The sequence below is a fragment of the Elephantulus edwardii genome, unplaced genomic scaffold (genome assembly GCF_000299155.1).
Source record: "Elephantulus edwardii isolate Elephantulus edwardi_28Jun2011 unplaced genomic scaffold, EleEdw1.0 scaffold00291, whole genome shotgun sequence".
Lineage (NCBI taxonomy): Eukaryota > Metazoa > Chordata > Mammalia > Macroscelidea > Macroscelididae > Elephantulus > Elephantulus edwardii.
In genome coordinates, this window is record NW_006400041.1 from 55,049 (window position 1) to 68,522 (window position 13,474).

At 52.2% G+C, this 13,474-nt stretch overlaps 2 protein-coding genes across 2 annotated transcripts in view; both read right to left on the reverse strand.

Annotated features, from left to right (window-relative positions):
- Positions 1-235: 235 nt before the first annotated feature.
- Positions 236-1,561, reverse strand: ADRA2B (adrenoceptor alpha 2B). Its single transcript, XM_006900689.1, has one exon. The coding sequence runs from the start codon at positions 1,559-1,561 to the stop codon at positions 236-238; it is 1,326 nt and encodes a 441-aa protein (XP_006900751.1).
- Positions 1,562-1,948: 387 nt separating this feature from the next.
- Positions 1,949-13,474, reverse strand: part of ASTL (astacin-like metallo-endopeptidase (M12 family)) — a 25,797-nt gene continuing 14,271 nt past the window's right edge. Inside the window, exons 9-10 of the mRNA XM_006900711.1 lie at positions 9,175-9,436; positions 1,949-2,609 (exon numbers count right to left, since the gene is read on the reverse strand). Of these exons, the coding sequence (XP_006900773.1) occupies positions 1,949-2,609; positions 9,175-9,436 (923 nt within the window). The remainder of the gene's footprint in view (positions 2,610-9,174; positions 9,437-13,474) is intronic.

Consider the following 13,474-nt stretch of genomic DNA (forward strand, 5'->3'; position numbering starts at 1 on the left):
TCAGCTACACTCAGCACACTCCATGCCTGCTCAGCCTGCCTTTGCTACTGCCCAGGCTGAGAGGAGGAACTTCAAATGGGCTCCTGTGAACAGCATCCTGCCTTTACCCCTCCCAGAGGACCCCAAAACGGGCCCTTCAGGGCCAGCACTGGAACCAGAAAGCCCCAGCAGGGCACAAGTAAGGTGGCCATGGTGCCACCCGGCATCCAGCCTTGCCAGCAGCAGGCAGGTGGGCTCACCATGCAGTCTGGGCCCACTGGCGGCACAGGATCCTCTGGAAGGCACGGCGGAAGTCTTGGTTGAAGATTGTGTAGATGACAGGGTTCAGTGAGCTGTTGCAGTAGCCAATCCAAAAGAAGAACTGGAAGAGGCCATGGGGCACCTTGCAGTGCTGGGGGCAGATGGCACCCAGGCTGTAGCTGAAGAAGAAGGGGAACCAGCAAAGCACGAAGACACCGATGACCACAGCCAAGACGAAAGTGAACCTCTTCTCCCGTGTCAGCTGTGCCCGCCGTCGCCACCACTGCCCATGAGCAGTGCCGACGCCCCTGCCTAAAAGCACCTGGCCACGTAAAGTAGCCAGGACGCGAGAGCCCTGGGGTGGCTGCAGGGAGGGATTGCAAGCCGAGGCAGGGGAGGCTGGCACAGCCTCAAGTCCACACTCTTCGTCCTCTTCAGCTTCTTCCTCTGGGGATGTCCCACAGACACCCTCCTTCTGGCCCTGGCCTGAGTTGGGTAGGGCAGGCCAGCTGGGTGGCAATGCTGGGGAGACCAGATCTTCTGGAGTCTCCCTTTCCCCAGTGGGCTTAGAATGCCCATTGGCCTCCCCAGTGACAGCCAGAGGGGTGGGCAGGGCAGGTGGCCTGGCGGAGACTGAAGTCCCAGCAGTGGGGTGGGGGTGGGGCTGCTTGGACTCACCCTCCCTGGGGGCCCCCTTGGCTCTGGGCCCTCTGCGGCTGCGTTTGGCGATCAGATAGATGCGCAAGTAGACGAGGATCATGATGAGACAGGGAACGAAGAAGGAGCCGATGCTGGAGGATAGAATGTACCAGGCTTCCTGATTGAGCTTGCACTGGGGGCGCCCGCGGGGTTGGGGGTCCTGGTCACCCTTGTAAATGAGGGGAGGCAGCGAGATGGCAGCAGCAATGAGCCACACCGTTAAGATGATGCACTTGATGCGGCGCGGGGTGCGCTTGGAGTTGTACTCGAGCGCACGGCTCACGGCCCAGTAGCGGTCCAGGCTGATGGCACAGAGGTGCACGATGGATGAGGTGCAGAAAAGCACGTCCAGCGCCAGGTACACTTCGCACCACGTGTGCCGGAAGTACCAGTAGCCCAGCAGCTCGTTGGCCAGCGAGAAGGGGATGATGAGCGTGGCCACCAGGATGTCAGCAGCGGCCAGCGACACCAGGAACAGGTTCTGCGGGGCACGAAGAGAGCGGCTGGTCAGCACGGCCAAGATGACCAGCGCGTTGCCGAAGATGGTAAAGAGGATGAGGAAGGTGATGACGGCTGCGATGGCTGCTGTGGCCTGCACAGAATAAGGCTCCTGGTGGTCCATGGCGGGGCTGCACGCGCCCAAAGGGCCCCACACACACACCCAGCGCACGCCCTGCTGGCCAGAGCGCTGTCCGGTTCTGCTAGACGAGGGGACCGCCCCTCGGGAGCTGCTGCCAGAGCCCCATGGCCAGGCCAGGCTCAGCCACCACCCTCCTACATCCTCCTCCACGAGCGCCTGGCGTCCCTGTTGTCCTTCCGGGAGAAGTTTAGCAAGTTGCCTTGGCGTCCCTGCTCTGCAGGGGGCCGGGGCAAAGTAGCGCCCTTCCACCCCTGGACTGCGGGAAGCGTGCGGGCAGGTGCCGGAGGAGCCAGGTGGGGGCGCCCGCCGCAGGTCTCCCAGGAGCTGCGGCCTCCGGCTCGTCGGCTTGTCGGCTTGTCTGGGAGTTGCCTACAGGCAGCGCGGCCGCCGCGTGGGGCGGAGGGCGCGCGGGGCGGGCAGAGGGAGGAGACAAAAGCGGGAGCATGCGGGGCGGGTGGCGGACGCCGGGTGCGTGGCTGTATACCTCTCAGGGCCGGCAGGGGGAGGAGACAGGAGGTGGGAGTCTCGGAAGGCGGCGTGCGGGGCAGGCGGCTGGTGCAGGGTACAGGGCTGTGCGCCCCGCGGAGCGGCGGCCTGCGGAATGCAGCCTTCACTCCTGCCTGTGCCGTTGCTCTCCACCCGGGTGCGCCACAGGAGGTTAGGGAGCCAGGCAGGCGTTTGGGGTGTCCAGGACTCGAGGAAGGAAGCTTGCAGAAATGGAACAGTCAGGACGCTGGAGCCGGCGCATCCGTGGTCACAGAGGGAGCACTCTCCTGCGGACTGGACAGCGCCTGAGCCCGAGGTGAGAGTTCCGCCAAGTTCCCGAGGAGGCGGAAGGTGAGCGGGTGGAAGAAGATTGGTGAGTGTGTGCGAGTGCGAAGACACAATAAAGAGCAGCTCGCGGCCGGCAGTGGAGAAGCTGGCAGAGGAGACTGGACAGAATGTCCCAAACCCTTCTCCAAGTCCTTTGCGCGAACTCTGTCCTACCTGCCGCGCCGGTGGAGACACATCGCTGAGCAGCGAGCGCCCCCTGCGAGCCATAATAAGCGCAGCTGTCCGAGAACCCGCGTCCCCTCAAGGAAGCTTGCAAAGGCGCCCACCCTGGGGAAAAAAGTGAGGGATCAGATCCTGACCTTTGTTGTCCCATCTGGCTGCTCGTTCACCTGTTGCCTCACCATTTGGGGTGGCCCCGGGACCCTCAGCACTCAGCTCAGAATCTGACCTAGAACCGCCTGATGACACAGCTGCACATTTAGCTGTGACCCGGACTTGGCCCTGACCCGAGAGACTCTCAGCTTTCATATAACTCCTGCAGCTGCCTCAGTTTCCATTAAGAGCAAAATAAGTAAGAGGAAAAGTGGCTTGGACTCAAATCACAGCAGTAGCTAGACTCAGTGAAGGCTTGTATCTTTTGGCAAACAGCACTATGCTTTAGCCTTTTGACTACTAGGAGGAAGGAGGGCCTTGCCCAGATGCAGAGCAAGAACGACTGAGGGCCAAGGTTGGGGTGTGTTTTTGACAGAAGAGAGTAAGGAGACACTGCCCTTGGCTTCCCTGGGGGCTGAGTTGACATTCCTCCAGCCAGGTCTTAATCTTCCATGTGCATACCACTCACCTCTTTGGGGTGCCAGAGGTAAGAGGAGTTGGGACAAAAAGACATTTTGGGCTCCACTTCACCCCACCTGGTCAGCTGGGCTCCTGCACCCCCTCAGGCACATTCGCTGTCCCTGTGGTCACACCTGAGCAACCTCTGTGGCACCTTTTCTCAGAACTTGACCCTTACTGCTGTAAGACCAGCCTGCAGACATGTTTCATATTTATAGCCGGTAACTCTGTGTGTACAATAAGCATCAGTCCAGGCTTGAATAAGCATATTCCCTGGACCTTTGCTCCTGCCTGCTCAACCACCACAGAGCAGATGGTATGACCTCTCAGCAGCCATAAGGGCTCATCCCTATCCAGGCTCAGATGGGCAGTACCCAGGACCCCACATTTCTCCTTGGACCCAAGCTATCCCTGCCATCCTGCCAGATCACACAAGTCTGTTAGGTGTTAAATGCTGAGGGTGAAGGAAGGTACCATCTAGGTCCAGAAGAGAGAGTAGCCCGCCTCTAGTCCCTCCAGGCCTCAACCATGAGCTAACCACTCCAGTGGCAGTCTGGATGCCTCCTGCCCACTCTGTGTCCTGGGCCTAAGATTATGTCACCTGACTGGAGAGGCCCAGTAGCCCCTTCCAGGAAGAAAGGTGGAGAGGTGGCCTTTGGAGCCTGCAAAATAGCTACGTTAGCAAGTTCCTGCTTGTCCTGTTACTCATTGATCCACAGCACAAAGAGTTTGGGCTCCCTGGGGCAAAAGATGGGCACTAGGATGGAACAAGAATTAAATTGAAATACCACAGTTGAGAAACAGGCTAAGCTTGGCCGTGTTCCTGCAGCGCTGCCCATCTAGCATACACAGGTGTGTAGATGAGCAGGGAGTCGTGAGGAGGTTGATTTGACTTGGTCCCATGTACGAGCTACAGCTGAGTGAGGAGACACCCCCCCAGGTCTGGAGCACTGGAGAAGTGTGGACTCCTGAGCTTGCAGCTGCTGCCCATTTGAACCTGGACACGATGGCTGAGAATGAGTTTCCCAGAAGCTAACCAGATGAAGAACAAAAGGGCCATGCTGTGAGTTAGGGTAGATCGCTGCAACCCGATGTCTTGCTTTGCACTGGCCTTTGCTTGTGGACGCAGATGCTCAAAGTTTCCAAGTTGAATAGAGGATCCTTCAATTAAAGGGACATGTTTGTTCCCTCAGACTGGTTTGATAGGGATGGGCAACTCAGCAACTGGCTATTTAACAGGGGCAAGAGGCAGGGGGGAAAATTGTAAGGGAGGAAAATTCCCACAATATAAATGAACAAAATATAAATGACAGTCTGTGTGGAACATAATGTACATGCATGAAACACGTTGTATATGAATGATAACAAAAGAATTAGATTGAGAATTCTCTTGACAAGACTGGCAGACACGATGATTGGGGCTTGAGCCTATGAGGATGATGAGGGGTGAGGTGTTGGTCCACTGTGCACATATTGGGCATGTGTAATTGCTGTTATGTGCCATCTAGTCACCTGTGACTCAGCAACCCATGTGTACAGCAGCTCTGAATCCTGCCCTCTCCTAGGCCATTCTCACTGATTCCAACACATCTGCCCCTACTGCCTCAGTTACTGTGTCAGTCCATCTCATCCAGGGTCTTCCAATCCTGCATTGTCCCTGCACCCTTCCGAGCATGATGTCCTTCTCCAAGAACTGGTCTCTCCTGGTCACATGTTCAAAGTATGTGAGACAGAGCTTCAAAAATCCTAGCCTCTAAGGAGAAACTTGATTTCACTCTCTCAAAGACAGATTTGCTTGACAGTCCATGGTATGTTCAACTCTTCTGTTTGGCGTATGTTATTTATATTGGGCATATGTTGTGCGTAGGGTCACTATGAGTCATACTGGACTTTACCTAACAACCACCACCATATTCAAGTGATGGCACAGGGCGTATCCCCAAGCAGCCCTAGGTCTTCTCCTGTGACCTTTAAGGAATGCAAGTGCTTTGCAGAAATGGAGGCTAGGGTTTGCCCAGACTTCTCCCTACTTGGCCCTCCTTCCTTGCAAGTCCCCATTGAGGTGTGCTCCCCAGAGCCTTCTCCAAAGGTACACTACAGGTTCACTGGTGCCAGAGCCTGCTGGCACCTCTGCCAGCCCAGTTCAGTCTAGACGGGGCCATCAATGACACAGTCCACTCACTGTCCAGTAGCCCTGGGAAGTGCATACCCACAGCTGGACCTGCTCAGCAGCTTTGGCATTCTTGGGATTTGGCTTTGCTCTCATGTTGCCCCACTTCCTATCCACTCTGCTCCCAGTCAAGCATACATGGGTGCCCCTGCCCTCTGATTACATAATTTTATTCCCACTTCTTTCCTCAGTGCTTCCTCTCCTCCCTCTCTCCCCCTGACATGCACACCCTCAGGCACCACTTGATCATGCCAGGCCTTACTTTAGCTCTTCCCGAACCAAATCTGTCCTTCCACTGTCATCCCTATTCACCAGGGCTGGCAGGGAAGCCCTTCTGCAGACCAGCCACTGACAGAGTTTCCTGAAGGACTCCAAGCCTCGTGAGGGGTGAGTGGGAAGCAGTTCAGGAAGAGACAGAACATAGTTAGGCAGTGCCCCATCACACTGGAGTGTTCCCTGGACATGCCTGAGTCCCGACATCTGAGCCTTCCAGGGGATGTTTCTCCTGTGCCAGGTGGACCTTTACCCACTCTTCAAGGTCCACTCACCAGCCTCTCTCCTCTGGGCCAAAGGAGGGCCCTGCTGTCCATGCCACTTTAGTCCTCGGCACCCAGTCCCGAGGGGTAACTTTGCTCCCTCCTTCCATGTGGACATCTCCCTTTGCCCACAGTACTAGACCCACATTTGGTGAGGGGTGAAGGGACAATAACAGCAAGCAGCAGTGTGCGGTATGCATCTAATCCACATGGAGATCCACAGGTGGTGTCTGCTAACAGAGGCAATGGGGGAAAGGTGGCTTAATATTTAAGGGATGCTCTCTCTTCCTTGGTTCCAGCAGTCCAGAGACACGGGACATATTGCACAGGAAAGTCCACAGTCCTTTCCAAGTTACTAAGGAGTAATGATGTCAGTTTGAAGTCTAAGATGTGCATGAATCAGGCCATGGTCTTTTCAGTTACTTGCTATACACCTGAGAGTTGGAAAATAAATAAGGATGGCAGAAGAACTGATGTCTCTGAGAGTAATGAATATTTCCTGGTCTGCCAAAAGAACAAATGTCTTGGGGGAAAGTTCAGAGTGCTCCTTGGAGGCAAGGATGGCAAAGCTTCGTCTTATATACTCTGGATATATTGCTACAAAAGTCTGTTCTTTAAGATGGGCATCGTGCTTGGAAAGGTAGAAGGTCAGTGGAAGGGAGGAAGACTGTCAACAAGATGGATTGACACAGTGACTGCATCATTGGGCTCAAATGTGTTAGGAATGGTAAGGATGGTGTGAGATAGCATACACAGGATTCAGATCTGTTCTTAGGATTACTCAGTCATCCTCAACACGATGGCACCTAATGATCAGGAGGAAAATGCCCATTTTTCTCCCATGGAGCTGCTGGTGTGTTCAAATCTAACAGCACAACTCCCTGTGGGTGCACCATCCTAGCTCCCTAATGTCTACTGAATGAGTACATAAGTATGTGGTTGGAAGCAGGGAGGTGAGCAGGTCACAGAACCTGTGGAGATGCTAGTGCCCAGACAAGGGCTGTTCCCCACTCCCCACCACCATCTGCAGCCTGGGGCTCAGAGGACTGAGCCAGGACTGGACCACTGGGTACTGTGAGGGCAGCTTGTACAACTACCTTAGACCAGAACGGTGCTGAGGACCTGGCCCTGAACTGACAGGTGGCTTCCTAAGGTGGGGTTTCAGGGTCTCTTCATGACAACAAAAGCCTTGTCTGTGACCACTCAGGAATCTACTTGCCCTTTGTGACCCCTGAACCTGCCTGCCCCGCCACACCTTCTAGAGAGCCCAGCTTCAGAGACCAGGATACTCATTCAGACCTCACCCAAAAGCCAGGAAGGTCTTAGATGAGGCCAAGGAACCCCAGCCAGGTGCCAGAGGCTTGGCTCAACCACTTGGGCCGGGGTAGGGGCAGATATGCTGTGAGGCTAGCACATTTCTGCCTCCATCCTATCCAACATCTCTAAAAATCTTCTAGAAGGGTCAGTGTTGCAGAAGCATGACCAGAGCCCACTACCCACCCCAAACTCATGCTCCAACACACTATAACTTGCAATGGAGGGACAGTGCACCCCTCTAATTCTTACACTTGGGTCCCTGTTTAGCTTCAGAAATCTGACTTAAGACTGAAACTCGAAATCAACTGAAGGCAGAGGTTGCAGGACCCTTTGGGTGAATCCTCATGCCCTGATCCGGCTCCAGAGACCAGCCCAGGAGGTCGGCAAAGGCTCAGCACCCAACACCTAGACAGGCCTGAGCCCAGAAGGTTGGTGAAGGCTCCTGACACCTAGAAGGCCCAAACCCAGGAGGTTGGAAACACCTAGGCAGATCCAAGCCAGGAAGGTTGGCGAAGGCTCAGCTTCCTAGGCAGGGTCGAGCCCAAGATTTGGAAGACCCAGCTCCCCCCAACACCTAGGCAGGCCCGAGCCCAGGAAGGCAAAGGCTCAGCCTCCAACACCTAAGCAATTCTGAACCTGAAAGGTTAGCAAAGCTCTCCCAGGCTCAGGCCTTTGATGCCGAGGCAGGCCCAGGTACGGCCTCATTGCTTCTCTGGTCATGGGACTTTGGGCAGGTCTGTTTGCTTCTGTTTCCTCTTGGAAGGTGGCTACAGTCACCTTGGCCTCCACCCCAAAAGGCAGCCACAAAGGTTAAAAGTGAAAGGTAGTCAGTACAGCACCTGGCATACAGCAAGTTCTCCATTTTTTAATTTTTGTGCCAAAATAACTGACTCTTGCCTCCACCAGGAAAGACCCTGGGCCCTGCTCTGCTTCCACCCTAACAGCTGCCTTGAGCTTCTGAAAGCCTAAGAATCATGTGCTAGGGTAGGTGGAGAAGGGCGTTCTGCCCAAGCCCACTCACTAACATCTGTTTAGACTTCATTTTTAGGCCAGCCCTTCAGGGAGGCCAGGAGCTGAAGAAAAGTAGGCAATGTGCAGGGAGGGATAGGGCTCCATCTTCTCCTAGCCCCTTCCTTCCACCTTCAGAACCTGCTTCTGCCAAGCAGGGCCAAGAACCTTGAAAACAACCATCTGGAGTAGAGACAAGTTTCAAGTCCCCCGTTCAGGGGCAGACTTGGTCAGACCGTGCTGCTTCCTCTCCCCCATTGTCAGTTCCGTTCCCCCCACAGGCTCTCTGTTCTGCAGGAGAGCAAGTTGGACTGTGAGAGTCCCCTTGGAAAAGCAGGCACATCCCGCCCAGATCTCAAAGGCAGGAAGCTGTGCCCAGCGTTCCAGCCATAGCCACTCAAGGCTGACCCTGTGGGAGATGTGGGTCTTAGTCCACACCGAAGCTCGGGACACAGACATAAGCTTCCAGGGGCTTTGAGAACTAGAATCCACCTCTCCCCAGACCTTCTGTCCCTGGAGATCTGGAAGATACCACCTCCAGTTTCCAACATCTTCCAGGACTGGGGCAGAAGTCAGTGTGGGCAGAGCCAGTCATGCCATCAATAGGTTTTCCTTTCCTTCAAACAGACCCAGAGAGTGTGTTTGTCTCCAGGAACGTTTGGGGACATGAGGTAGTCTCTGTGCCTGAGAGAAGGTGACTAGAAAGGGGCAGAGAGATAGGAGGGTGTGGCCAGAGGGGCCAAGGATTGAGTATCAACTGCTCTAGGTGGAAGAGTCCTTCCCTACCTAGGGACAAAAGCTACAGATCTTCTCTCCAGGTGTCTCCCTAAAATGATCCCTAGATGAATGGCCTCCTGGCAGATCTGGGCTCCCCAAGGCAGCCTGAGCAGGTACCAGCTGCCTTTCTGCTTCTAGTCGGGGCTGGAGGTATGGGAGGCTCCTGGGCCACCCAAGGCCACCCTAAAACAAGGCCAGGAGCATCTATTCCAGGCCTTGAACTTGGGGTGGAAGCAGAGACCTGTGGCTGCCTTGCCAAAACATCCACACTGAACTTCTGAGTAGAAGGTGAGTCCTCTCCAGATTCCACAGCAATGTTCTGGCCTCCAGTCTCAAGAACACGGGAGTAGACCTTCCTGGGCTCCAACAATGCCTGTAGAAGTCTCTGCAAGTATATCCTGGAGGCAGGAGTGGGGCGGTCACCACTGCTGTGAGTCTGGACACCTGGAGAGAGATAAGAGGTCAAGTCATAGAATCATAGAAGCTGTGTGGCCTCCTCGGTGAGCATCCTTCAACCTCAGACCATTAGTGTTCAATCTGCAGGCAACACTTACAGCCTATAATGGACCCAGCTATCCAACCCTTGCCAACCCCCTGCCTAAAACCCTCCAGACCCAAATTCTCACACTCACTCCCACAAGGCCTCCAAAGTTACCCAGACAGCCGGCCTCAGCTCTCTCATGGCCTTCCCACTTGCCCTAGGATGTGCTCTTGGTGAATTCAACTGACTGACAGCATCATGGGTCTTTACTTCCAAACCAAACCCTTTCTTGGGCCACTTTGAACAGCAACAACTCCGCTTTCCATGCCACAGTATATGATATTTCCTTCTAGAAGCTTTTCTGAACTTCTGGTCATATCCCAACGCAGGGCGTGGTGCACACATGACCCTTGAGCGCTCTCAGGTCTGCACCCCAGGAAGTGGATTGGTCCTCCACATTCTGCCCTGCCACTCCCAGCTCTTGGCTGCTGCCCACTGCTTTATAAATACATTCCTTTTAAATCCACAATTTTCTAGCCTTGCTGCCTCACTCTTGTGGTGCTGTCCCTTCCCTTCCACTCAAGCCTGTTGCATCAAAGGCTTCACCAAGGCGAGCTCTGGTGGCCTAGCGGCAAGAAGCTGCAACTGCAATCTCAGAGGTGCACGGTTCGAATCCACCAGATGCTCAGCTGGAGAAGGAGGAAAAATCACCTCCTGTACTAGTCAGATCTGATTTGACGGTACACACAAAAAATAAATAAAATAAATTAAAAAAAAAAAGGCTTCACCAGTCCCTCAGTGAATAATGACCATTTCCACGCTTGCATACTTCAGCCAGAGACTTTTCTGCCCACCCCACCCCATGTCTCCCATTGGCCTCACAGTCCACTCTTTCCTCCCAGACCAGAAACTCCCACCACTAAAATCCATTTCCAGCATCCACTCTGGCAGTGGCCTCCTCTACTCCCAGCTCACTTAAAAAGCATAATCTTTCAATGCTCAGGAGCACCACTACAAACCTCAGTGTGTCATCACCTCGTTTCCTCATTTCAGGGCATCTCTCTTCACCGAGTTTACACTCCACAGCCCATGTAAGTGTTCCTCAGCAGACATCAACAACCACATTCTGTCACATCTGCTCACAAAGCCTCAGTCCTGGCTGGGTAACCAGCCAGTGCATACCATACCACCACCAAGCAGCTGGGGCCCCAACTGTCCTGGCAGATTCCTTCTGCAATCAGCCTTCCCATATCTTTTCTTCTTTGCCACATCTCACCCACCTAAGCATCTCACCTCACCTTCTTATTAGATCAAGGCCTTCAAACAGAAATCCCCTCACCTGCACATCCAAGATCCACATGCAAACCAAGAAGACATTAGTCATCTTCCCTCAGCCCCCACCAGCGGCAGCCTCTCAAACATCCTGGACGTTCTTGGTTCTCCCTCCATGTCCCTTCTCAAGTGGATCATCAATTTAGCATCACTATGCTTCCATCTCAGTAAATCCTTGACCCACAGCCCTGTCCAGCCACTTCCCCATACTCTTCCTCATGACAGATCTCCAGGAAATTACAAAACTCATATCACATCGTCTCTACTTTTTAACTTAAAAAAGTAGTGTCTGATCAAAACAACTATGAGATATCATCTCACCCCAATCAGAATAGCCAAATTTAACAGAACAGCAAGCAACAAATGCTGGCAAGATTGTAGAGAAATTAGAACCCTTATTCACTGTTTGGGGGAGTGTAAAATTGTGCAACCACTGTGGAAGGCGGTATGGCGCTTTCTCAAAAAGTTGCAAATAGAAATGCCATTTGACCCAGCAATTCCACTACTGGGAATATATCCCAAAGAGACCATAACTGACATCCAAGCAGAAGTATGCACACCCATGTTTACCGTGGCTTTGTTCACAATAGCAAGGACTTGGAAACAACCCAAGTGCCCATCAACAAACGAATGGATAGAGAAGCTGTGGTATATTCACACAATGGAATACTACACTGCATTGAAAAACAAGGAACTCATGCAGTATTATTCAAAATGGGTGAGCCTGGAAGACATTATGCTGAGTGAAAGATCTGTCACAAAAGGACAGATACCACATGGTACTACTGTTGTAGAATGGAACTGACATCAGGGTTGGGGTAAGACTTAGAAAAACTGGATAAATTATGTATACTGCATTGAAACAGATGAGGGAGAGAACAATTTAAAAGTGATATAGGATAGGGCATTATGGTTATGCACAGTGATCCAATAGAGTGTGGAAACTATAGAACAATATCGATTTCACACGCAAGCAAGATGCTACTGAAGATTATCCAAAAACGACTGGAACAGCACCTCAGCAGATAACTGCCAGAAGTCCAGGCTGGGTTTAGAAGAGGTCGTGGTACTAGGGATATTGTAGCTGATGTTAGATGGATCTTAGCTAAAAGCAGGGAATACCAGAAGAATGTCTATCTGTGCTTCATTGATTACACAAAGGCGTTTGACTGTGTGGATCATAACAAACTGTGGCTGACTCTGAGAAGAATGGGAATCCCAGAACACTTGATCGTTCTAATGTGGAACATATACTTGGACCAACAGGCAGTCGTCAGAACAGAGCAAGGAAACACTGCATGGTTCAAAATTGGGAAAGGCATACGCCAAGGATGTGTCCTATCTCCATACCTTTTCAACCTGGATGCAAAACAGATTATCCGAGAGGCTGGGCTCTATAAGTGTGGCATCAGGATTGGTGGAAGATCTATCAACAATCTGTGTTATGCAGATGACACAACCCTGCTTGCTGAAACTGAGGAGGACCTCCAATGCTTGCTGCAGAGTGTCACGGACTGCAGCCTTCAATATGGATTGAAGCTCAATGTCAAGAAGACAAAGATTCTCACCACTGGGCCAATTGGCAGCATCAGGATGGATGGTGAAGAGATTGAGATTGTTAACAACTTAGACTGCTTGGCTCCACAGTCAACACTCTTGGCACCAGCAGCCAGGAAATCAAAAAACGTATTGCAATGGGAAAGTCTGCTGTTAGGGACCTTTCCAGGGTACTGAAGAGCAATAGTGTCACTCTGGAGACCAAGATGCGTCTGATACAGGCTATGGTCTTTGCAATCGCTTGCTATGCATCAGAGAGTTGGACAATGACTAGGGAGGACAGAAGGAGAGTGGATGCCTTTGAGCTGTGGTGCTGGAGAAGAGTATTGAATGTACCATGGACTGCCAAGAAAACAAACAGATTCATCCTGGAGAGGGTTAAACCAGGCTGCTCCTTGGAGGCAAGGATGCTGGGACTTCGTCTGATATACTTTGGACATGTAAGGAGGGAGAGAGGTCCTTGGAGAGGGACATCATGCTTGAGAGGGTGGAGGGACAGCGCAGGAGGGGAAGAACCTCTATGAGGTGGATTGATTCAGTGACTGGGATAATCGGGATGGTGTGTCAGAGGCAGTGTGATTGGCACAGGATAGAGCGGGGTTTAGGGCTGTTGTACATAGAGTCACTATGAGTCGCAAGCGACTCGACAGCACATAACAACAACAGTGGAGTGTATTCAGGGTGGAAGGGAGGGAGGATTATATACCAATAAAAAAAATTTTTTCTTTTACTTTTCAAAGAGGAGTGAACGGGGGGGTGAGGGCTGGGCAGGGAGAAAAGTGCAACATTGAATGAATTGATGAATGAATCCAAAATCTCTGTAAATGTTCATTAAAATTAATAAAAGAAAATTTTTTAAAAAGTCGTGTCTGATGCTGTGAAATCGTATATGTAAGGTAATAGTCTTTTCAAGAAATGGTGTTATATTAAAGTAATTGAACATCTAGATACAAAAAAGATTAAGTTGGATGCCCTCCTCCTTAACAAAAGTTAACCTTAGATAGATTACAGTCCTAAATGTAAGATCTAAGACTCTTAAAAACCATGAGTAAATCCTCATGACAAGTAAAGGCAATGCCTTCTCAAATACAATGCTAGTAGCACAGATGACA

What these genes read in the sequence shown, in the direction of transcription:
- ADRA2B (XM_006900689.1), bottom strand. Translation starts at nt 1,561, where the DNA reads ATGGACCACCAGGAGCCTTATTCTGTGCAGGCCACAGCAGCCATCGCA.